The sequence below is a fragment of the Hoplias malabaricus genome, chromosome 8 (genome assembly GCF_029633855.1).
Source record: "Hoplias malabaricus isolate fHopMal1 chromosome 8, fHopMal1.hap1, whole genome shotgun sequence".
Lineage (NCBI taxonomy): Eukaryota > Metazoa > Chordata > Actinopteri > Characiformes > Erythrinidae > Hoplias > Hoplias malabaricus.
Genome location: NC_089807.1, coordinates 30,064,832 through 30,091,477, shown reverse-complemented (window position 1 = coordinate 30,091,477; position 26,646 = coordinate 30,064,832). Strand labels below are relative to the sequence as shown.

Here is a 26,646-nt window from a genome sequence, read left to right as displayed (position 1 = left end):
CGCAACACAACAACTTTTATCTGCTACTATATTTATTTTGCAAGAAGATCCCTGTTAGTAATACACACCCACACAGCACTGATGTTTGTGCTATTGTGGCATTATGATAAAAAAAATGTCTACTATTTCTGTAGAAAGGCCCTCAGGGAGATCAGGCTTCCTTTTTTTAATGTAGACTTTGTCAGAATATTCTTATATGATTTGGAAAAGTTGTCAGCAGGATTTTGCCCCATTCATTGATCCATTATCATTTTGGACCTTTGGGGCAGAAAACATTCATTTGATTTCACAGAGAGAAAACCTCCCCAGATTGAAAGGGAAAAAGAATAAAAAACAAAGTCAACCTTTCCTTACGAAAAAAAAAACCTTCAGATGGTAGCACTATGCTATAAATATCAGCTTTGTTTATGTTTAGATTATCCACAATGCTGTCCATGTAGGTTAAAAGCACCTGTCCTAAGGGTTTCACCCATGGTTTCAAACTGCTATTTGTTAGCTTTCAGGTCTTCTTAATTATATTTTATAATAAAACAATAGGTTTTAATTTTTTACAACCCCAGCCTGCCAAACTGAGGTCAATGTCCTTATCCAGTATCCTGTTCAACCACTGTTTCTTTCTTGTTTCCTAGGCGATCGGTGCAGGTTATTTTTACCACACAGGGAGGCTTTACAGTGTGAAACATCAGCAGACAGTGAATATGCACCCCAACAACTCCCTGTTTGAGGAACAGCCTCACTGGCTTATCTACTATGAGCTGCTTTTCACCACCAGAAGGTTCATGAGACAGGTAAGTCCAGTTTTACTGCCTTCTACTCCATTCATTTTACAGTCTTTTGAAATGTTTATATATATATATTATATATATATAAACATATATATATATAAACATATATATATATATATATATATATATATATATATATATATATATATATATATATGTATATGTATATATATATATGTACAATATTAGAGTGGTAGATGTTTGCTCAATCTCAAAACAAACAAATCTCAAAATCTCTTTTTACTTCCCTATCTCTTTCAGGTTATAGAGATAGCAGCTGGCTAGTAGGAACAGCGCAAGGCACACAATTTCACACATACACGTAGGAACTGTTCCATAAAAGAGTTTATCTTTTTACATCAATCACACTTTGTGTTTTTGTTTAAAGACTGTGTACTGTTGGTGGACTTGGCATTTAACGGGGACATAAATGCTGTGCTGCATCTTATGTAGATGGAAGGCAACTCCAAAATTGTACTGCCTCCTCATCTGAGTCCCCGATTACAGCGCTCGAATGGCTTTTAGGTAAGAGCACAAACAGGAGGTTGAATGGAGCAAAGGTCTGTTTGGAGAGATGAAAAAATAATGATCTGTTGTTTGATCCTTGAGTTATATTAATACCCCACATTGTTTAATTGTGGGAAAGGGGTAAATTATGTCCCTTACATATTTATGCCTGGCCATCGGTGTGAATAAAGGGTATTCTGACCCACCACCTGCCTGAAAAACATGGCTTTGTGTTCAGTGACAAACTGAACTTGTTAATGGTTCCCATGTTTATGTCAGAACTAAACAGCCAGGCCTTGACTTTGTCAAATCTGCATCCTCAACCCCCTTGTCCTTCCTGTCGTCTGCTTCCTACCTGATAAAAGCAGAGTTTATAGTGAGCATCAACAGGTTCTCATACTACGTGGAAAGTTTTGGACATTCTTATAATGTGAAATAGATGCCTTTTCAGTAAATGGGTGATGCCCCACAGCCCTGTGGGGCTAAAGCGATCCCATGTCCTCCTGCATCTCTGTTATTTGTCCTGACTAAGTGCTTGGTTTAACACCCTCTGTCTGGTGCAAAGGTTAAGCTGTTGCCTTTTCAGTAAATGGGTGATGCCACACTCCACAGGGCTGAAGAGATCCCATGTCCTCCTGCATCTCTGTTATTTGTTCTGACTAAGTGCTTGGTTTAACACCTTCTGTCTAGTGCAAAGGTTAATCTGTTGCCTTTGAGTAGTGTGTGGTAACCTCATAAGAATCTTGACACATTCCAGCTCATGTCTCTTAATGGTTTTATTGATTAAAGAAGCAATTAATTTAATTAAATAAAGGCAAAATCTGCCTGCATTAGGTCTTTGCTGCCAACACTTCATTTGAAACTGCAGAGTTGGCTGGGTGCAGTATTAGTGATCACTGAAGGATTCTTAAAGAAAATCAGAGAAAGAGCCCACTGGCTACTCACAGCATTGGTTATAATAGTTCTTTCGATTACAATCAACCTCCATCGTGAGACTTGATTGGCTACATTGAATTAACAAAGAAATTCTGGGCTCCTGTCAACATCTTTTTCTACAATTAAGGGTATTAAAGGTAACATTCAAGATTTTAATCAGCAAGCACATTTTATACAATTCTGAGAATGTTATCTCACCATCTGTTTGCATACCTGAAAATGGTCTAATGTGTTACAGAACCCTAGTGTCTATAAATGTTTAAAACAAAGTGTCTCAGTCTTGTATGCTAGGCTTTCATTCTCTCTAGGTTTTTAGACAAGGAATATACCTTCAAACATGGAAAAGCATGAACTGAGATAAGGATATTGTTCTATTCCTGCTCAGTAGGAGGATGATATTGATTTATTTTTGCTGTAGATGGAACTGACTCTAAATTTGCGAGAGTGCTAACCGCATGAAAGTATACACAGACTGAAAGTGTGACAAAACTAAAGAACTCGATTTACAAATGGATTTCTGAAAAAAACTTACAGCCAAGTTCAAATTCAGCCACGTTCAAACAACAGAATTTCCTTCCCTCTCAAAGATACCATTCCTTCTTAAGAGGCAGAGCCTCTAAATGTAAACAAACAACAGAACAGCGTTTTCCCACAATCGTAGACATTGCCATTAACAGGTGTGTTTTTCCCTTTGCTGCAGTATGACATTTAGCTTTTCTGTGAGTGATTTAAATTAGATGTTAAAACATTTCTGTGAGGATTTGATGGCCATACAAATGAGTGAGGGTAGATACTGATGTTGGATAATTAGTTTAGGATTACAAATTCCACTACAACTCAAAGTTAAATGGATGGTGCTCCATCATTCCAGAGAACAGAGGAAGGCTCCAGTACCACTCAGTATAAGAAGTGTCCGCAATGCTTCGCAATAATATGTAATTTCATCATTTTACCAGGGGTGTCTAAACTTTGCATACATCAGGGAAAAGATGTGCTTGTGTTTGGAGGGGCCACAGGATTTTTAGGATAAGCTGGTGTCAGAAACAATGAGAGGATGGTCTTGTCACTGGCCGGAGGGGTGTGTGTCACAGGCAGGGGTCAGGACAAGAGGCCAAGGGGAGACAGATGCACTGTCCACTGTGCCACAACGTACACAAATACTGTAACTCAAGCTATAATTCATGCTCAGCCCTCTGAGAGGCACTGAGATAATAGATTCCAGTATTAAAGACCTAGCCCAAACCCTAAAATCCTCACAGAAGCTACAGCTGATCGAGCACACTGAAGCCTGTTTGGATCTAAGGTCATGGATCTGTCTTTGCTGGTTTATATGTTCCTGGTACTGAACACCCTCCAAACTGTGTTCACTGCTCAGGGCATAGGTAAGTGCTCAGCTTATAATCTGTACTGCTTATCAACTATGAATTCTTGGATCCTCTTTTAAATCTAAATGTTAATTTTTGCAATTTACACAATCAAAATGTTACAAACATGACTGGGTGAGAAAGTGGACTGCAGGGTTGGGAGGTAACAGAATATATGTACTTATATATGCACAAATGTCTATGAGCATTATGTCACTATGTTCAAGGCCAAGCATCTGCAAAGGGGATGCAAAACCTTCCAGCTGTGTAGAAAACCTGCTCTGTTCGACTGCTTCACAGCCCAAGGTTTTTGCCTTAGTCAACACTTGGCATCGGGCATGATAATTTATGCTCAGTCCTCTTTGTTTATATTTACTATAGACGTTATACGGGTGGTGTTCGCACCAGTGGGTTCACATTAAATAGCTGAATTTGTTAATTGTACATATAACATGTTCTGACATATAGTGTATGTATATAGTATGTATATAACATATAGTATATTAAATGATATGCCTATGGGTGATCTTCCTCAGCCTGCTGTTATCAGACTGACTCTAGTGTTCAATGGTACTGGCTGGAAGATGTCAATGATTTTCTTGGTTCAAACAGTAAAACGAGACGTTTTGACTGCTTGGATATGTCTGTGCAGCAAATGGAAAGGAAGAAGATTAAAATGATTTATACTGGCAATTTTTAGGAATCTTGTTTATAGTATGTTGCCTTGACCTGCATCCCCGGTGATCCTTGGCCTCCAATCCTTCCTGCAATAGCAGAACATCCTAAAGAGATAGACTTATCTGTAAGAGGGACACGCCTTGTTTCACCTGTTTCCAACCATAAGATTGAATTCAAGGACGAAGGAGGAAATATTTGTTGTTTTTTTTCCCCACCATTGAACAGAGGTGGATTTGTATTTACTGCATGGCAAGGCCTGTCTAAGTTCATACAAAATTTGCTGTTCACCACTATTTAAACTCATCAGTTATTTATGCTATTCCTCATTTACTAGATTCCCCATGTATGTTTATTATGTGTTCATAGAGTACACTGAGATAATAAAAAAGAGAAGTAGCAGAAAATTAATTTATTTACATATTTTGGATCATGGACAAGTTGCCACTTCTGACATGTAAGGGCAGCAGCAGGTAAGTTTGTTTGTTCTGTCATTTGCCAGCTAGCTGAGATATTCTAGAAAACAAGTCAAGTCACTGGTTTATAAAAGTTAGTGTGAAAATGCAAAACCTTGAACTGTGTTTTCAGAGAAAGTCCTACACTTTAGTCAACACAGTAAATCAAGGCAGGATTTACTTCTGAGAGGCACCCATTGTTGTGGTGTTTTTTTCCATTGCTGTGTTTAAACACTGTTTAGTGTTCATAGCTCTTTTTTGTTCAAAGAAAAAAATAAGCTATTTTTGAAAGATTGGTAAATAACTCCCCTGGGAACTGGCAATATGGCTGCCAAATATTTGCTGTACGGACTTCTTAAAAACATTTTCTAAAGTTTTCCACTTAATTAGTCATTGCCAGTTTCACCCCAATCACAATGTGCTATCAGGCTGGGAGAAGGAGGCAAACACATGGTTCCTATGAGACATGAAACTTAATCTCTATTTTCAGTTATTTATGGCAATTAGACTTTAGCTAAAATTTCATGATCATGACAGGTCTATTAGTATTCAGGGGAGTTTTTTTTTTTTTTTGCCTTAGTGCATAAGGTTATTAGTGTTATAAGGCTGTAATCAAAGATTGCTCTTATAGAGCCTTTCGTATTGAACTAATGCAGAGGTGACAAAATCAGAGTTTTGTTTTAACTGCCCTGACACCTCTGAGGTTTGGGATGTTTAGAGAAGCCAAGAGTGGAGAGTGGTTGAAGACATTCTGGAAAGAATGTTTACTTACTATGCACCCCTGAAAAAAAAAAGATCATTCTTCCATGCCTTATATTCAACTAGCATGATGTGTTCATCACTCCATCCAGTTCACTGCAGCCTTCACTATTCATGACCATTCTTGTATCATGCGGCAGCTTCTCTTTGCATTCCTAATTAGTTTGGAGAAAGGGAGAGTGGGATATCGACTCTCCAGTGCTGTTTGTTTACTCTCTGAATTGAGGCTGTGTCTGAAATCTGCTCAGCCGAACAAAGTGCAAAAGATTCTACATTGGCAAATCTGATTTAACAAGACAGGGCTTGTTTCATGCTCACTCACTGGCCGATAATCATCCTCTGGACAGTTCATTCATCCTTCTCTGCTTGATGGCACACTTTATATGAGGAGTCTTTCAGGATTTCTATTTATGGCAGTGCTTCCCACACAATTTCTGCCATGCCCCCATTTTGTAGATGAGAATATCCCCCCCCATATTGACACATGTACACATCTTTTACTTCCAAGCTCCACTGGAATTTATTTATACATTAATTCAAAACTGCATCTACTCATAGAAAATAAAATCTAAACTAAAATAATTGTGCTTAAGTCATTGTTAAACATATTTGCTCCTAATTCCTTCCCTGCACAAAAATAAATTATAAAACAGCTTCCTGAGAGAAAAAGCCTAAAGCCTGCACATTTGTTCTGCAACAATGACACACTTAATCCCTGCATCTCTTCAGTGACTGGTGTGAGTTTGCTTTGAGATGTGCCTCGTCATATTTTCTTTTTTTTCCTTTTGTTGTTTCCTCCAAGTTGTGGCTTGTGAAAACTCATCATCTGCTGCACCTTTAGCTCTCACAAGGTGGCCATCTTTTGCTAGCAGTGCTCAAACATACGTAGCTCATTTGCCTTGCCGCACCCCCTGCAGTAGCACCTCCCGTGCCCCCACATTTTGGCAACCACTGATTTATGAGATACTTTGGATTCATTCCACAGTTTACTATGTGGATTTATTTTCTGGTTTATCTTATATAATGAAAGATCATTATGTACAATCACTGTGTTCCTGAACTAAGCTGTAGCCTTGATAGTATCACCCAAGTGGTAAGCTATGGCCTAGGAAAAGAATATGCCAAAATATTCAGGTTAGTCTTACTCTCTTATATTATTCCATATTATCCCTTACCTGGAACTTCTTCCTTTTCTTGCTCAGTCCCAGACCCTTGCCAGGCCTATATCAGTTTGAATGAGCCCTGGAGAAGCACTGACTACCATGTTAACAACTCAGCAGGCGTTCCTCTCTGTGACCGCCACGTGTCTGGTGAGTGGTACCGCTTCACAGGTATGGCTGGCGATGCCATGCCCACCTTCTGCATAGAGGAGAACCACTGTGGCACACACGCACCCATCTGGCTGAACGGAAGTCACCCACAGCCCGCCGATGGCATCGTTACAATGCCCACATGTGCCAGCTTCAATGATGACTGTTGCCACTGGCAGGGGACAGTGGATGTGAAAGCCTGTGCCAAGGGTTACTATGTCTACCGCCTGCCGAGACCCTCTGTGTGCTTCCATGTGTACTGTGGACGTAAGGCTGTCTGTTTACATTTCTGTCTGGGTGACGTCTTCTCTGAGGTAATTGCCCAAATTGTGAGCATGGTGTGTTTGTATATACAGACTTCTATGACATCTGTGATGAGGTGGACTGCAGTGGTCCCGACTGTCCCCTGGAGCCCGAGTGTCGCTGTCCTGCTGGGACTGTGCTGGGACCAGATGCTCAGACATGTCTAGGTGAGTCAAAGAGCTTTGGGGTAGTTTAGTATGTTTAAGCATCTTTGCAGTCTTAGCAAGTTGAAGGTGAAATCAAGCTCAGAATAATTACACCAGTGTGTTCTGATATCATGCCCAAAATATCCCCTAAAACTAACAGTAACTTTTTTTGCAGGTAGCTTAGCTACTAATAATATATAGCTAACAAACAGAACTGTATTGAACAGTATGTTTACATGATTTTTATCAGGTGACTGCCTTATCCTTTGGTTGAGGTTTTGTTTCCCTGTTTATGTTTATGTTCCTAGCCATGACTTTCCCCTCGTGAAAAGGCCTTGTCCATTGACAATTGTACTGTAATTCTATAGTACAAAATTCAAATATATTTTTGAACAGTGCATTTGTATATCTACAAATAAACCAGATGGAACTAAAGAGTGCAGAATGTGTAAATTAATACATAATAAATTATTGTAATTGCTATGAATGTCATTAAATTGTTAGATCTGTTAGATACAATTACTGGTGAAAAGTTAGTGTGAAGGACCCTTATTACTACAGCACTAACTGCATGCTCTATATGGTGTAAACCTGAGAGACATGTTCTGGGAATCATTTATCATTGATGTAATCGATATTTGCCTAAGCTATAGAGACGGATGTGAAAATAATGCTTGTCCACAAACTGACAGCAGCAGGTATTAACACAGACAAGGGGGATAGGGAGAGGGCAAGTCACATATATGAAGATTGGAGAAATTACACAGTGACTTCCAACTAATTAGGAATGAGACTTGTTCTTTTAAATCCGTGTCATTATATAATTGGTACCCAACTTTTCAAACTGATGCCTATTTCCATCCTCCTCTCCTTCTCCCTCTCTTTCTCTGCACATTCTTTAATTTTTCATTGTATCTTTGTAAATTCTTGGGTAATCATCTATCATTTATTGCTAATGCCATATCAGTGCCGTGTGATTGTTTAGCACTGAGTTCATTCACGGTGCAATTTCTTTTCTGTAATCTTTGCTTTTTCTGGGTTGCGTGGTATGTGTGAAAGATGTGAATGAATGTGAAAATGGGAAAGGAGGCTGTGCTGAGGTGTGTGTGAACACCAAAGGCTCATGGAAATGTGAATGTGGTTCTGGACGTGTGCTGGACTCCGATGGTCGTACCTGCAAAGGTGAGAGCTATGGTTTGGTGAAAAACCAGGAGACACCTTAATATGTTGTAGTGGCTTTTAGAGATGCATAATATTGCTTTATTTGTTAGCCATATTTGAATTGTAGTGCAAGTATAAAATTATGGAATCAAATTCCAGACACTTCAGAAATTTTTAAAAGATAGCACAAACTTTTGACCCTATCCATAACCTTAGCCCAAATCCTAAGCCCAGCCCTCGCCTTAAACCTAAGCGCAGCACTCTTGAGAACTAAGTGTTTCTTTGGATAGTTGGAATGTGTAAAGATAAATAATGACAAACCTGATTGCACTTTGTAAATATAAACAAATTTAAAATGTAATGCCTACAACACATAAATATAGGATAAATGTATTTTGTACCACTGTGTTTCTTCAACATTCATTTAATTTAATATTTTAATCATTTGGGAATTTAGGATACTGCTTGATGCAGTTTTTAAGTGGATATTTTTTTTTTTGCCCGTCTTTGTTGATACTAATCTTCAGTTACTCAAGAGTCTGTTGTCACCGTTGTCTGTTTCTTCCCTCCAAGATATGTACAGTGCCGGTCAAATGTTTGGATACATCTTCTCATTAGTCATTGGTGGAATAGGGCTATTCTCTGTATAGAACTGTGTACCAGCCCCTACCTCTGCACAAGCCATGTTATGTTCTCAAAAACATTAAGAAGGCGAACAGTTCTACAAATTTACTCTTGAGGAGGCCACGGCTGTTCACTAAAAACCATTCCAGGTGAGGACCACATGAAGCTGACTGAGAGAACGACAAGAGTTTGCAAAGCTGTCATCAAAACAAAAGGTGGCTACTTTGAAGAATATAAAATATAAAACATATTCTGGTTTGTTTAACACTTTTTTGTTTACTACGTAATTCTATATGCATTCCTTCATAGATTTAATGTCTTCCATATTCATTTACAATGTAGAAAATAATAAAAAAAAACAAATAAAAATCATTGAATGAGAAGACGTCTAAACTTTTGACTGGTACTGTACATTCACAATATGTGGAAAATGGCCCAAAACAAAGGAAACCCTCCCTGAGTGGGTGTGTCCAAACTTTTGATGGGTACTGCAATAGGCATCAGACCTGGACTGCAGCAGTCCAGTCTGTGTTTTTCTTGCTTTTTACAGAATGTCCCAACTTTGTAATTGGTAGCTGCTTTGAACTTTTTATCTGCAATATAAAACTAAGGAAGTAAACTGATTTTCGCTGATCAGCATTTGAGGTTAAATCTAACTAATTGTTTTTTCCTGTACAAAATTTAACAGCATGTTGTGTTCTGTGTGTGTATGATTCATGTTGTGCTGTTTGAGTGTGTGCAGTTAATCTTAAGGTGTGTTGTATACAGATATAGCAGGCTGTCACAATGTGAATGGAGGCTGTAGTCATGGCTGCTCTGAGGAGCAAGACTCGTATTACTGCCACTGTCCCAGAGGCCTGACCCTCGCAGAGGACAAGCGCACCTGCCAGGGTCAGATTCAGTCCACTTCCCATTTCACACATCTCTTCTGCTGTCCACATGTGTATGTGTATGTACGTATATACAGCAAATATTTGAAACTCATGTATGACCTTGTCTGTGTGTGTATGTTATTCATAGTCCCTGTGCAGTGTGACCCCAGCTCTATTGAGGTTTCTGTTCCCAAAGACCTTGTGGGTGGGCTTGAGCTATTCCTGTCTAACTCTTCATGCCGGGGGGTTTCTAACGGCACTCACATCAACCTGCACTTCAGCTTGAAGACATGTGGGACCGTGGTAAAGGTGAGGACCACCAAGGAGAAGCCCACCAACTACTAATCACAATCATTTATCATAGAACATGCTCAGTGTTGGAGACCTACTTAGGAATGCTACATGCTTCAGGCAAATGTACGCTGCTACTGTAAGAGTAAATGGGATAACACTCACTGCTCTCCAATGTTTATTCATTATAAAGCTTTGCAGATTAGGCTTGAGAAGTTGAGAATGTGTTATTGCACTGAGAATTTGTAAGATTACTTTTTAAATATATATTAAAATAAACTATTTGTACATACAATAAAGCTGTAGTTAATAAATATTACTAAAAGAATTTTGGACTTCAGATCTGTTACTAAAATATGACTGAAGTCAAATGCAGTATCAAAGCATCTTTACACTGGTGTAGATCATATTTCACTTACTGGGGTTTAAGAGTTAATGTGTTCTGCAATGGTTGATTCACACTATATTCTGCAGTGCATTCTAATGAAATGGATGAGAGATTTAGCAGAAAGTGGAGAAACCTTACCACACTGACAGTTCCCAATTTCTCATTCAGTGTTGGCTGTAGTTAATAAAGCAGATCGTAATAGAGCAATATTAACATTTCTTTAAATCTTGCGATACCACATATGAAAAACCACTTGAGCCTTGAAATGAATTATGATTGTCTGTCATGCTCCCTTCAAACTCTCTCAGTCGGCTCCCCCCTCTCCTTGTCTCTCCCTTTCCCATCTCTCCTTACTTTATCTGGTGTCTATTTCTTCATATCTTCCCATATGCTCTTCTCCCTACTTTCTCTCTGTCCCCTCTCTTTAAGCCATCCTTTCTTCCCATCATCTATTCCTCTCTTCCCATTTTCCCTTTCGCCTCTCATTGCCCCTCCAACTTTATCCTCTTATTCTTTCATCCTCATCATCATCATCCTCACTCTCCATCTTCCACTCCCCATATACTAATTTAATGTTTCTCTCCTTCTCATCTCTTCCACCCCCATGTACAGGTGATAGATGATAAGATAGTGGGCACTAATCTGGTGACGGGTTTACCCAGGTCCACTCCGGGTCCAACCGACTCTGGAGACCTGATCGTCCGCACCAGTAAGCTGCTGCTGCCAGTGAGCTGTGAGTTCCCAGGTCAGTATGAGGTGTCTGATGGGTTTGTGGCGAGTGCGCGCAGTGGGGCTCTGGAGCTGTCAGGCCATAGTCAGGGGGAGTTTCGCTTCACTCTGGAGCTCTTCCACAGTGCTGCGTTCTCAGAGCCATACAGACAACCCCCAGAACTGCACCTGAGGGACTCGCTCTTCTTCAGCGTAGAGCCACGTGAGCGAGTGGATGGACTACTCGCAATGGTGGAAAGCTGCTTTGCTACTCCAGGACCCAAAGCTGACCAGCCCATCAAATACTACCTCATCAAAGACGGGTCAGTTATTCATCATGTCTCACTGTCCACCACAACCCTGCACACTTACAGTACTCTGGAAACGTCAGTAAAAACCACTTATTTATGAACTCCTAGGTGGCAGACAAATTTGGCCCACTTTGGCATTCACGGCCCTGCTACAGCACTGGCAAGAGTTGTGTGGGTCAGATGTGGTCCAAATATCCTGAGCCGGGCTTCACATGTGTTATGGCACATGCTGTGTGGGCCAAATGTTGATTTGGCCTAGATATGGTCCACAACACACCAGACATCTGCGGCTGATCTCGGTGGTCTCTGACTTTTGAGCGGATATAAATAGTTTAAAATAGTTTTGGAGTTAATGTGATATGTAGCATATGGTTTTACACAATAGTTCGGATGTGTGTGCTGTAAAACAAACTGACCAACAAACTAAGAGGAATATGTAGCTGAAACATCTGGGAAATACTGGAATACCATATTCATTTAATCTCCCTTTTTCAGCTGCATTTCTGATGAAACAGTGCGTCAACTCTCAGCTAAAGACCAACTCTCCAAACACTACCAGGTCACCGTCTTCAAGTTTGTCGGGAAGGACAACAGAGTGAGTAAAATCAGCTGAACAGAGAGTATGTTTATCCTGTCCTTACACTAACAAATGTTATTGATATTCTATATATCCTGACATGTGTACACTTTTAGTCTAATATCCCTGATAGCAAGAAAACAACATCCACGTTTGTTCCACTGAGGGCAAAGTTGGCATTTTGCAGAGTATTCTGGATGGACAATTTTTTTCCATTTAGAGTCCAGGATATTTCCTTCATTACATTCTCTTTTTATTCCTTGTAAATTAGCTTAGTAAATAAATTTAATCAAGCACAGTGTTAAAATTTTCAACCTAATAATTTTATATCAGGCTCATTATTGTATCTGTCATAGCTGTTGGTAATATTTGTAATAGTTTATTTACAGAATAATAGTCTCTGTGAATTTAAAATCAGTTTGTGTATATTAAAACCTAGTTAGACCTTATACACAGAACTGAATAGTAATCTGAAAAGTCCATTGGGGGACCAGCAATGGTCTACAGTCAGTGGGGTGCCAACCTTTCTTTAAGCCAGTGGACAGATATATGCTCGCTGTCTATGACTATGGGGAAATGTAGATCTCTCTGGTTGTTTTCACTCAGAAGCTCCAGTTTAAGGTGAAATAAACCCTGAATGTTTGTATGTACGTGGCTGAAGTATAACTTGTCTGTAAGGTTTAATTCACTGTTTGAATTATAGAAACTCATTTGTAACGTGAGTTGTTTAGTTGTAGGATTTTCACTAATGCAGTTAGCTGTTTCCAGAATTTGGAGATATTTCAACCTTATGTGATCTGAAATAGCAAAAATAAATCAATGTTACCCACCTATGGAGAAGGAACAGAGCAGTATCCTCATCACAGTTTGTGCTTTTCAATATTTGGAGGTCTCTCCATTGTCTAAAAAACTCCAGATGCCTCTGCTATGAGCACAGACAGAGAGTAAAGCCTAGCATACCCGACCTAGACAGTTTGTTCTTTTACTTATTTACAGACACTGGGGCCTTCGTAAATATATTAGACAGGTTTCAAGCACACAAATAGTTTGGAGAGCTAGCAAATGGTGAGGAAAGTATTTTTTGAATACAATCGTGAATGTCACCTTTAAGTGGGCAAAAGTCAAAAATGTGCCTGTCCGGTAAAATAATGGGTAAGCCCAGGCGAGGCTTTGTGTGATGCATGGCCTAAAATGGCATCCTTGGCAGCACAAAGTAGAACATTTACACTTACTCAGTTCTCAATAGCTGGGCAGGGCTTTGGGGTGGGGAGTCTAGAGAGAGTTACTCCAGTGGAGGCAGATGAAATTGGAACGTCTCCGGCATCTCAGACTGCTGTCTGGGAATATTTCTTACAGTGAACTTTAGCTCAGAAAATGTCCACCAGACACAATGTTACAGTGAACTATGTCAGCCCTCCAGTAGAGTCTGTGCAGAAACATTCAACTCAGCAGGCTCTCTGCTAACAGTCCAGAAGATGAGACCAGCCTGAAACCTAGAGCAGATGTGTCCCGTCTCTCCAAGTACATTGCCAGTAGTTAGTTCAACAATCTAACTTAAAAAATAATAGACAACATGGTAAATGTACAGTACTGTGCAAAATTTTTAGGCACCAGGGATTGAGATTTAAAAACTATTTATCTGAGCAGTAAGTGTTTATTTGCTTAAAACAAACAAACAAACAACAAATAATGCCCAACATTAGAATAAAATGAAATAACATTATTCCAGTGTGTGATATTCTGTGTGAATGTGTTGGTTTAACTTTTTCCAAATCTCTCCTCGTGGCAGTCCGTATTGTTTGAGGTTATCATCCAATACCTAGTTTTAGCAGTTAATAAATAATTATTTTAAATAATGTGTGCTGTTGATTAAACAAATTCATGAAATCAAGAAAAATCTGAACAAAACATTGTTCTTCAAAATCACTCACACCTACTACTTTATAGAAAAGAAATTATCTTATATTTTTTATTTGTTTTATATTATTATTATTATTTGTATTTACTTTGATTATATATAAATTTATACAAGCACCACACTCACTGAGAAGGCATTAGTTTAAATATATATAATCTTAGGTGCCTAAGACTTCTGCACACTACTGTATGTCAGTAATAAGTCCAGTAAAGCTCCTCTCTCTGTTTTCTCTCCATGCCCTCTCTCCTCAATAATTCCCCCAAATTATTTAACCCTTTCACTCCCATGCCCTTCATTAATCACCACACTCACCAAATCAAAAATATACATATGTAATTAGTAATTTTCTTAAAAGTATATATGCAAATTAGAGCCTCTAAAAATACCACATTCAAAGATATTATCTTTGTGTATTTTATTTTTAAACCCACCATATTTTGAGAAAAAATTAATTTTGACAATGGGCTACATACAAAACCAGGCTCCTGTCTCTAAAACAGTAGGGATATGGAGCCCCAGACCAAAACCTAAAAGCCATATTAAGATTTTGAGAAATATTGAAATCATTGGTAACAAGCGAGCTGCTTGGCTCCTTTACTTATTGGATCAGTGCTGCAGAGAGCCACATGTTTCCATCAAATACAAAGTCAAAGAAACATTTTGGTTTGTCAAAGTCAAAGAAACATTCTTATGGTTCTTTGAGTGTCCATGACTTTATACAGAACAAATGCCTTTACTATAGAATCTTTGAATATAAAATATTAATAATGATGATGATGATGAAGAACATTGAAAGAGAAAAATATTGTAAAAGAGAGTTTCAGAGATATAGAGCAAATCTGGAAAATGCTTGAGTAAAGAGACTATGAAGGTTAGATGAAGGAAGAGTGAAAACCCAGCTGAAGAAGACCTGAGAGTACAAATGAGTTTACAGAGAAGATCGGACAGATCAGAAGGTGCAGATTTTTGATAGCTTTGTATGTGAGCAGAAGGATGTTGAGATATATGCTGTACTTTATAGGAAATCAGTGAAGGTTTTGGGTACAAGGTGATCCGAGTAAGAGTAAGAAGGTGAGCAGCAAAATTTGTGACAGGAAGAAGAACAAGTTGAGATTTGCTGCAGTCCAGGAAGCTAGAGATTGAAATGTAGTGAGATAAGTGAGATATTTAAGAGCACATTTAGAGATAGAGTTAGGTTTTAGCAATATTGTGCACGTGAAAGGACAGGCGTTTATAACAACACGGCAGACAGAGAAATAGAAGTTAGGTGTAGGACAACATCCAGACGGGGGGTGGATACAGAGAGCTACATCATCAGCGCAGATAATCGATTACATTGATCATCTCATTACACTCATTACCTGTCAGGGGTGGAATGGGCAGCAAGTGAACGTTCTTAAAGTTGATGAGTTGGAAAAATGAAAATGGGCAAATGTAAGGGTCTGCGTGATTTTGACAAAGGCCAAATTGCTAAAGCTGGATGACTGGTCCATAACCTTGCTATATTTCAGGTCTGGGGGTGTCCCAGTATGCAGTGGCTAGTACCTATTAAGTGTGATTTGATTTTGATTATGATTATGTTATGAAGGTGTCTGATCATACAGTGTATCTGCCTAATGCTCCTGTGCTAATGCTGTCAAGGCACGTGACCATCAGAACTGGACAAGAGAGTAATAGAAGAAGGTATTTTTTTTTTAAATCTCATGGACAACCAGGGGCATGTGCTTCACTTATTTAGATTTGAGTTGACACCTGGTTGCACTATGGGAAGAAGACATGCTAGTGGAGGATGCTCTCGACAATGCAGGGAAACCTTGGGACCTGGCATTTATGGATGCTAATTTGATAGGCACCACCCACATAAACATTGTTGCAGACCAAGTGGCAACAGTATTCCCTCATGGCAGTGTCCAATTTCAGCATAATAATGCATCCTTCCACACTGTAAACATTGTTCAGGAAAGAGTATGAGGCATAGATATAGCATTAAAATTCCCTAGATCTAGAAGTCTGATCCATAGAGCATCCACCTCACAACTTAAACTACTTAAAAGATCTGCTGCTGGTGCTTGGTGTCACAGGACACTTTCCAAGGTCTTGTGAAGTTCATGTCTTGACAGTCCAGAGCTGTTTTGGCAGCACGACTGTGGCCTACACATTATTAGAAAGGAGGTTTGAATGTTTTGGTTGACCATTATAGTTGTGTTTGTGTGAACATGAAATCATTGAGCACCCTGAAACTTATATCTAAAGCTATTCGTCTGGGCTGTATGTGTTTATATTTTGCCCCAAAAAGAAATCAAATGTTATAAACAAAACCAAGTATAAAAAAACAATTCATCCTCTTCCTTGGAAGAAGCCCGAAACCTGTATTTTCCATTTGTTGGATTAATCAATATTTCATAAAGATACAATTCACTTTATGAATTCACAAGTCATGCAGGTAGAAGTAAATTTTAAAATAGCATTATTAGTTTTTTAAATAGAAATTCTCATAAAAAGTGTCCAAAGAGGTGTTTTGGACTTTAATATAGAAACTCTAACTCTAGAGGCTCCTGTAGCACCACGGTGGGGCAAGTATGTAACAGATTGGCAGGTCGTTCTTACATTGATAACAGGAACACCTCTAATTTCTAGTTTTAAGTCGGTTTGGCTGAAGCAGGCAAGACTTTGTGATCTGATATTGCATGTAGCTGTGTGCAGAGGCTTGGATGACCTTGGTCAAACATTTTGCTACTTTCTCACAAAACATTCAGTTCACCCATTCCCTACAGAGAACACACTTCTGAACCTTAATACACAAATACTGTTTTATTTTTGCTGAATTTAACACAGAGGAAACAAGCATAGTGCAGCCACTATGGCACATGCCGGAGTTTGTTGTTTTCTGAAATATGTTAAACTAAGAATAGAGCAAAAAAGAAAAATATGTATCTGCATTAAAATGTGCAAAGAAACACACATAGGATGTGCTTGTATTTTCATTCATAAAGACAGCAAAGCTTGTCATTTTAGCATGGGTGTCATTTTTCATAGGATATTGTATGAGGTTTTGATTACTTGTGTGTTTATATATATATATATATATATATATATATATATATATATATATATATATATATATATGTGTGTGTGTGTGTGTGTGTGTGTGTGCGTGTGTAGGAGGTGTATCTGCACTGTCGGGTGTTGGTGTGTGGTCAGGGAGAGTCGCGATGTGCACAAGGATGCCGCAAACGACTGAGGAGAGAAATCTGGACTGAGCAGCACCAGGAAAAACACACAGTGACCAGCAGACCCATCTTCATACTGCCAGACCCCTAACCCATCACAGTAACACACTCCACAGTTCACCGTCACTGTACAACCATTCACCCAATCCAAATGAAACACATTACTCAGACTCATAAAACCCTCACACAGCGATGACATACAGTTATTTGTAAAACCTGGTAAGGTCTGTTGCCTACCCAGAATCACTGGGCACATGGCGAGAACACACTCTGGAAAGGTCACCAGTCCATCACAGGGCACCACACAGTCACATAGTCACTCACACCTACCAACATTTGTTTTTGGACTGTGGAAAGAAACCGGAGCACCCCCAAGACCCTGGAACTGTGTGACAGCGACACTACTTGTTGTTCCACTGTGTTTTGTGCTCCACAACCGTTTTGATGATTTCCTCAGTAAAAATGACTGAACAAATTCTCTGCAAACCTTCTAACACATAACAAATGTGGTGGCACAGTGGCACAACAGGCAGAGCAGGGACATTGATTCCTTTTGTATATAATGTTTAACGAATATATGGACTGTAATATTCTGCCAGTATTATATATAATAATATATACTGTTAATAATATAACAGTTGTGGATAAACATAAAAATGTAAAATAATATATGATTTAACTATCCAAAATGCCTCATATCTGAAAATTAGTCACCAAACTTTTCTGACCAAATAGCTTATATTGAAAAAAAGGCTAAGAATAGTTATTAAAGAAACATTCCCAATGTAATTGCCAATAAAACATTAATATCAGTTTAGTATTTAATGTGTGTTTTAAGATCTGATGACATATACTTAAATGTACTTTCTATATTACAGAATAGAATAACAAATATTAATGTCATATAAAACCTTGTATTTCCTTTGGTGACATTTCTCATTTTTTAACATAATCAGAATAATCCAGCGGTGCATTACCCTATAAGCATGCCTTCATTACTATAGCAACAGAAATGCTCCAATGGAATCAAAACGTTTTCCCATAAGTTCTTTCCCTTCCCTTTTTTACCCTTTCTGAGACACAAGGTTTTTCCCCATAAGGAAACTATAATATTAAGAAAAATAATAAAAAATAATGATACATTTCCCCAAGTTAAATTACTTTGGCAGCAACCTTTAAATGGAAAAAAATGTATTTATATATTTATTAATTGATTTTTTTGTTTTGTTTTGTATTCATATATATCTTCCAATTCTGAATGTCCAGCCCTGATTTTACTTTTCATAGCAATGAGTTCCCTTGTGAGTCACAGCATGAAAGTGTAGCACACTGTACTTGCTGCTAGAATAGAAAAATACCAAAAAAGTGTACAAGCTTCTTGTTTCATTTTCTTTTTTCATTTTAAACCTTAAACAGTAACCACAAACCCCATTTGCAGAAAAACTGGGACACTTTCTAAAAATGCAATAAAACCTGAAATCTGCAATTTGTTAATTCACTTGAAACTTTACTTAACAGATTAAAAGACAATGGACATCTTTTCAGTGATTTCAACAAAGAACTTTATTCTATTAATTCTTAATTCAATGTTCAGGTTTCTCATTAAGGGCAGAGACATGTTTATCACTGAGTCACATCTTTACTTTTAACTGTACTTTTTAATTGTTTGAGGTTAAAGATACATTTTATTGCAGTTTTGCAAACAGATTGTTTGCCCATTCTTGATGTATGCAATAATACATCAATCGTCTACTCAACTGTCTGTGGTCAGTGTTGTCTGATTCTCCTTTTGCTGATGTGCCATACATTTTCAATTGGAAAAAGATCTAGACGGCAGGCACCCTATTCAAGCACACCCACTCTGTGTCTATGAAGCCATATTCTTGTAACTCATACAGAATGAGGCCTGGCATTGTCTTGCTGAAACAGGCATGGAGTTCCTGGGAGAAGATGAGTTCTTCTCAGAAACCTGGCTCTCGAAAAAGCCAGTATAAGCCTCTGTATCAATGGTACCTTCACATTTATTCAAATTACCCCTGCCGTGGATGCTGAGGAAAACCCTTGCCATCACAGAGTCTGGGTTTTGAACAATGATACCAGTATTTCCCTGAATCATTTTGTGAAATGATGAACTGTAAAATAATATTTCTTTGAAATTTTGCACTGAGAAACTTGGACTGTCAATTCTCTCAGAAAGTTTGGCACAAAGTGGTGAACCAAAGCTTTTGGTGGATGCTCCTTTTATACACAGTCATGATGACCTATTGGAACCTTCCAGTAGTGTTACTACTTCTAAAACCTTTCCAGTCTAACATTGCTTCAGTTCCTGAGTGTTGCAGGCATCACATTCTACTGTTTGTTTGTTTGTTTTTAATTTTCTAAATGTAAAAAAAAAGAAAACAAGTGAGGTTTGTCATGAAAACAATGAACATATTTACTTTTAGCAGTTAAATAAAATGACAACTGATTTAACAAATTATAGGTTTTTTTAGTTTTTAATTGCAATTTTAGAAAGTGCCCCAACTTTTCTGGAAATGATGTTTGTTATTTGAAATGATATACACTTGTAATACTGAACTGTAAAATCAAATAAACTCAAAATAAATAAGATAAAGGTCTATTTCTTTCAGTTACATTATCTGATATATATATATTTTTTTAATTATTGGTTTACCAACCAACAAGTCCAAAAGTATGTCCAAGATTTGTAGACACCCCTAATAATGAGTGAACGCAGCTATCTTGTGATGCATCTGCTGCTGACACATTCAGTTGCACACAACATGCTGATAGCATGGGACACTCAAGAAAAGCTGCACATAAGTTAGGGGTCACGCTCAGTGTCAGACATCAGCTAGAGAAGTTTAAATCCCTTCACTACTGGGTTTTGGAAAAATATTTTGGGATAATTTGTAGTGGTGTTTGTGCAATCAAATCATCACAGCAAATGTTCTAAAATCTAGTGTAAAGCATCATCTGAAATGGTGGATGTAGTTACTCCCTATTAATCCCTATCTACACTGTTAGAAGAAATGTTGGATGACCAAGAGCCAAAATCTCATGGGAGATTTACTCAATGTGAAGTGCCATTTCAAGCCTGGGCTTTGTCTACAACAGTAGAATATTGTAAATAATTAGGACTAGAGGGCATTGTCTGATATGCCTTGATCATGTAAAATGTTGTGTGTGAAACAAGCCTAACACAAGTCATTTGGAAGACAGCGTTACACTGTAATAAATTATGGATATATTATATACTTTCAGATAACATACAGTTTAGGCAGCGCTCAACCACAGTTACACAACTTTCATCTGGTTACGTTCCTTTCAGAATGATTATAACTTATGTATCAGGGAAAATTTATCAAAATGTTTATCAAAAGTGTCATGTATTATAGAATCATAAAAACTATTAACACAGACAGTGCTTTACATAGGAGCCTTATGGGTGTATTATAGTACTATGAAACTATTTTAAGGCACACAGAATCAGATCCTATATCTATAACTACATATATAACACTAGAGAGGAAAGTCTAGGACTCTGGGTTTTGAGCACATGTTCCTACTGGCTCAGAATGAGTCTTTCAGACTGTTTCTCTTCGGGAGTCCACTGAGCCTGTGCTGGATCAGTCTGCAGGGGTTTTGAGGTCATGTGTCCTACTGGTTTGGTCTTGCTTTTTACAGTTCGTCCTTCTCCTCTCCCTCACACACACACGCCGCCCTCTGGCTGTTCATGTAGGGTCTGCAGCCCAGAGTCCACACCGTGTTGTACATAGTGTCCGCAAACGTCTCACAAGCTGAGAATAAGAAAAGTCACACAGTACTATGTCAGTTAGGAAAATGATCTCAGTTTTCCAGTTTATTAAGCAAACATTTTAATACAGTCACAGCTGGGTTCATCCAGGAACTCCTTTACTTTTACTATATTGTATTTTCTGTAGTGAACTCACTGGACTCATTTTAATATTCTCTAAATCGGTTACATACTGGTGAGTAAGTGCATACTACATTTAGTGCCTGTAGAGGCACTTAGCCTTCAGTGGCATTGTTGCCTCTAGGCCTTGTTATTTTCTGATGCTGAGAGAGGGAATTATAAGAGAAAGCATTTGCAGATAAGTGCTGATTTGCAAAGAGAGGAACACACTGAAGAGCAGTAATACTAGAATATAAAGGCAACTCTACCAAAGACAGTGCAGTAACTCATAAAAGCCTTGTTTAATATACATGGACAAACGATAGCATACACCAGCTCATCCAATATTTATAATGAAAATGTCTCCCATTGCTGAAGTAATGTCTTCTATTTTCCTAAGAAGACTTTACATTAGACATAAATACATTTCGGTGAGGATCTGATGGCATTCTGCCACAAGAGCTTTAGTCCACAGGCTGGATGATTAGTATTAGATCACAAACACTACTCCCATAAAAGCCTGCCCAAACCCCGCCAAGTGGTTGAGTGGGTGGAGCTTTATACATTTCTAAAACACACTTGGCATTGAGCATGGTGAACGTAGGCTTAAGTGAAGCTGCAGCAGCATCATATTTCCTGCTTTTATATACAGATTACACAAGATATAAGTGCATAACTTACTGTCCACACCTTAATGTCTAAATTCATTTATTATACAGGGAAAACACAAATGTTGGGACATATGGTGTTCTCAGCTGGGCACCAAAGTGAATGTGAGTGAGTCATGGGTCATGAGTGTGTGCTTGAGTGTCATTCTCACCTTCTACCTTGGACACAAAGCCTAGACTCTTCTTGAGGTCACTGCAGATGCCGTGGAGGCACCAGCGGAACTTGGTGTCACAGCGATACTTGTTGGATCCACAGGTGTCATAACATATGTCCAGCTGGTTACAGCACTTGGTCATGGCCGGGATGCCCATGTCAAACTATGGAGGAATGGTTTGTGGAGTTAGCTAATGCTGGTGTTATTTCTGTTTGGCAGAGCATAGCCATTATTCTCAAACATCTGACCATGATCTGCTTATCAAATGCAAATACTGACATCTCGAAAAACATGCATCTTCTGAGACATGTGAAGGCAACTACTGCTTGTTTTCAAAAACTGCTGCCAACACAGTGCCACTCTACAGCAGCATGTGCTTGGAGGAGAACACTAACTGCACAGATCTGTTATGTTGCATTAATATTTTTATAATATAATTATGTTGCTTAATAGCACTGTGCTTGTGATGAGGGCATACAGCAGCCCATTCTATCCACCCAGAGAGAGCAAGACAATTCAGGCTCTCTTGGACTCAGTCCTTGATGCCAAATAGTGACATATAGTTAATTTCTTTAAAAATAGATTTAAAGGTTTAAAATTGTCTGCAAGTGTTATTCACACTTTGAATAACCACAATTTGTTACTCAACTTCGGGAAGTGATTATTTTCATGAGGTTAGTGCTCTCCCAAATTTAAAGTCGGTTTCATCTACAGCAAAAATAAGTCAATATTTCCCATCTATGGAGCAGGAATAGAGCAATATCCTCATCTCAGTTCATGATTTTTAAAGTTTGGAGATATATTTGTTTTCTATAAACCTCCAGATATGTGTACACTACTTCTGCTGCAAAATATATTCCAGTAATACAAACAAATCATGATCAGTGCACATGATGATACCATACATTAAGCATTGTTTAATTGGTTAATGTGGGTTAAAGGACAATTGAGAAGAAAAAAAACACACTCTTTTTAAATACACTTATTATTTACCATCTTACAATGTAAGACCATTTGGCACATTCCGCATGTTTAATTTTAATGTTAACAAGGCTTAATATGTACACTGATGTTGTTAGTTGGATTGTTAGTTTGTGTTAATAATACTTTAGGAGACACATACACTTTCCGGTACCTGGAAACCAAGCAGAGAGGATGTGCAGCCATTGGGTTCAGGAATCTGGTAACCTGGACGGGTTTGAGGAGCTTTACCTGAAAAAAAAATAACCATTACACTGATCATTACATAAGCTTCTACATAAGCATAAGAACTGTGATCGTTATATGGGTGACATCTACAGAGTGATCAGCAAAAGAGTTAATCTAAATATGTCTTCAGTATGTAGATGTAAGCTGAGATTTATCATGATATGCACTGTAAGTATCAATCAGAGATTAAATATATCACCACTAAAGTAGTTTCTGTTCCCACCAAGACACATCAAGTAAGAGACTATCAGCAATCAGTGAACTTTGTCCTGAAGTCTTCACAATTGCAACTCAGTTTAATCAAAGTTGAAACTGACATTCTCCTGAACAGAGATTCAAATAAGAACAATCTCTGGGATTCCAAAGAAGCAATGGGATAAATGATTCCTAATTTTCATATTAATACTTCAATTTTATAGAAGGACAATATTTCATGAATTTTACCCAGTTATAGTCCTCTAATCACACAATGGTTCCATGCCGGGAGAGTGAAGTCCAGTGCACATCCCCTGAGACAAGTGATTCCATCTACTGTATCTTTTTGAACTGTAACTAACACAATGTCTCCGGAAAGCTCACAGCTCTTGCAGAGTAATACGTACTACCATTGGCTCAGTTTCTCAAAAATATATTGGTGTCAGCAATATTATTAATTGGTAGAGAGCAGGTTTTGTATGGTGCATGCGCCACCATCTTTGCATGCTCCATTTTCTTGATTTCCACCTCTTTGCATGTTGTTTTTTTTGCACAGAGTGATGGGGAAGAGTGAAGGTCCTGCCTCTCTTTCTAAAGGCAAATGCTTAGACCATTGTTTCCCTCAATTATTAACTGTATCATACACTTTTTATATTAAACTTTTTATTTTTATATTAAGCTCAAAAAGGATGTCTGGTCATCCTGCGAATTGAGGTTTTACGGAGCTTAATCTATTAAAAATAAATAAATAAATAAAAAGAATAAAGTGTATTTACAATATTAGTCAGAAGAATCTCAATATTATATTTTGCCCAAATGGCTCATCCTTAAAGAGACCAGCTGTTTGAAAATCCTGAAGCAGCCTCCCATAGCAGATCTGTTAACATGACTGAGGTGTGTTCAGGGAGAAGTGGTGTGATTGAGAGAAGGCAGAAGCAGACCACTCATTGGAAGCATGTCATGACTCTGTCAACATAAGGTTTCAGTTGGGTTTGGTGATGGGAGAACACTGAAAATAACTTTTTATCTAATTCTAAATATCATTGAGTAATCTGGGCTATTGCACCTGCTTTCAGTATGCAGTCTACTGTACTGTGGAAAAGTCTCATACCACTTGAATAAATAATATTTTTATTATATATGGACTATATATTGGCTCATAATTACATATAATAACAATTAAAATAATTATATATATATATATATATATATATATATATATATATATATATATATAATGTTAAATAAACTGTGTGCAGCTTATTTGTTTTTTGTTGAGAAGATGTTATATTTTTGCCCTATGTCTGTTATTAGTTGATACCTTTCCAAACAGATCCTTGAGATCCAGGATTTGTACCTGGTTTGAGTGATCAGTATCTCATTAAATCATATATTAATTATATATAATCAGATGTGTTGTTGGTGGAACTAAGCAGATCTTAATTAGCTGCATTTGATTAAACCGTGCATTTAAAATGATCTCACAAGAAATCAAGAATGTATAAAACATTTGTATCACTTTTACAGTATTATTTAATTTGTATTTATTTCAAAGAGTCATTTATTTTATACCTTTATACAGAAACATTATAAGCAGTTGTATGCAAAATAGGCACCCCAGTCCATTTTTGAAAATAATCACATCCTATGTAGAGACCAGCACAATATAATGCACAGTCACTGTTTTATTTTTTATTTATTTTACTGAATTTCACATACTGGAAAATAATGAAGCATGAAATTAGGTCTGTGTAAACTTATGGTACATATTATTTTACAGTTTATTTAGCTAAGCAGATAAATAGAAACTGTTCATTAAGATTAGAAGAAAGATTTTAATATAGTGTGTGTGCCTATAAAACAAACTTATAAATATTTATTATTATTTTTATAAATATTATTTATTTATATTTATGTAAATTAATTAATAGCATTTAAACATGAATTGTAGGTGATACATTCAGAATCTCTGGCCTTTTCCTACCGTATCTGCAGCGGTACTGGCACACGCCATTGCGGCCTCCCATCAACTCCACCACAGAGTCAAAGTAGCCATTAACTGCCTGAAAACTGTCTCTGATGGAGCCGAAACCCCAGTCATAGTCATCGTCTTCAGTCTGTGTGGCTTGAGGCTTGGCTTGTGCCTGTCCTTCTTCTACAGGAGAGTTCTGCATAGTGTTACCCACCACAGGGTCCAACACTGGGTCCGTATTTGAAGCTTCGGCTGCTAACGGGTCAGAAGCTGCAGGGTCCACAGCCAGGGCTGTGGACAGACATAGCAGCAGCAGGAGAGCACAGCGGGGTAACATAGTGCTGTGGGGCCCTTGAAATCCTGAGAGAAGAACGAGAATCAGTGGAGTGAGAGGACGATACAGCGAGCAGCACAAACAAACCTGCAGCTGATAATGCCTCGTGGACAGGACTTTGACCCCTGATTAGATCAAGCAGACAGCGAGGCACTGGCTGGCGCTAAGGTTAAAGGGCAACACGCCCTGTCTCTCAGTAAAGAAGACTGCCTTCAGGCTTTTAATCCTTTCTTCACGTTCGTTATCTGATATTTTCTGCTTTCGCCCTTTATGCTACAGTACATGCTTTCTCACAAATTAATCCCATTACCACATCACCTTTTTCATGCTCTGAACACTGTTGACAAAAGCTGGGGTCTTTGGAATCTAAAACTAATCAGTTATACATTTAGGAGACACAATTATAATAAAAATTTAAAACAGGTGGTCTGTAGTGCAAAAAGTAATGAAAGGATGAACAAAAAATACTCCAAAGGCCCACACAGAGTGCTGCTTAATTACGTTACCTACACATTCAGCAACAAACATACATTATCATTTAGTATTAGTATATTAATAATTATAGACCTAAATAAATATTTTACATGTGTATAGACACTTGTTCTAAATAGCAATTTCAGCTCTTGTAAGGTCCCACTACAGACATCAGGGTTGAGTTGAACACATAAAGCTTTTAAAAATCTTTTTAGAAAAGCATTGAAAATAGATGAACACTAGGTGAAGTCAATGCCAAGCATCAGCTAAAGGGTTATAAAGTCCTCAGAAATGGACTGTAGGACTATGTTCTGAATTGCTGGATAAGTAGGAACCTACATACCTTATACAAACCATATACTGAACATACAGTTCATTACACTTACAGTAAAAAAATTAACTG

At 38.0% G+C, this 26,646-nt stretch overlaps 2 protein-coding genes across 3 annotated transcripts; one reads left to right on the top strand and one right to left on the bottom strand.

Moving 5' to 3' along the window:
* Nucleotides 1–3,470: 3,470 nt before the first annotated feature.
* oit3 (oncoprotein induced transcript 3) lies at nt 3,471–17,899 on the top strand. The gene is made up of 9 exons (XM_066679920.1): nt 3,471–3,610; nt 6,684–7,058; nt 7,148–7,261; nt 8,300–8,422; nt 9,794–9,916; nt 10,046–10,206; nt 11,189–11,607; nt 12,091–12,190; nt 17,253–17,899. The coding sequence occupies exons 1-9, from the start codon at nt 3,535–3,537 to the stop codon at nt 17,409–17,411; spliced, it is 1,650 nt and encodes a 549-aa protein (XP_066536017.1). The 5' UTR covers nt 3,471–3,534; the 3' UTR covers nt 17,412–17,899.
* Nucleotides 17,900–18,059: 160 nt separating this feature from the next.
* Nucleotides 18,060–25,809, bottom strand: pla2g12b (phospholipase A2, group XIIB). 2 transcript variants are annotated; one of them, XM_066679281.1, is made up of 4 exons: nt 25,448–25,809; nt 23,183–23,271; nt 22,057–22,222; nt 18,060–21,120 (listed from the first exon to the last, which is right to left on the bottom strand). In XM_066679281.1, exons 1-4 carry the CDS (start codon nt 25,770–25,772, stop codon nt 21,002–21,004), a joined length of 699 nt encoding a protein of 232 aa, XP_066535378.1. In that variant the 5' UTR covers nt 25,773–25,809; the 3' UTR covers nt 18,060–21,001. The 2 variants fall into 2 exon arrangements, with proteins under 2 accessions (XP_066535378.1, XP_066535379.1); XM_066679282.1 differs by having other exon boundaries at nt 23,195–23,271.
* Nucleotides 25,810–26,646: the final 837 nt, after the last annotated feature.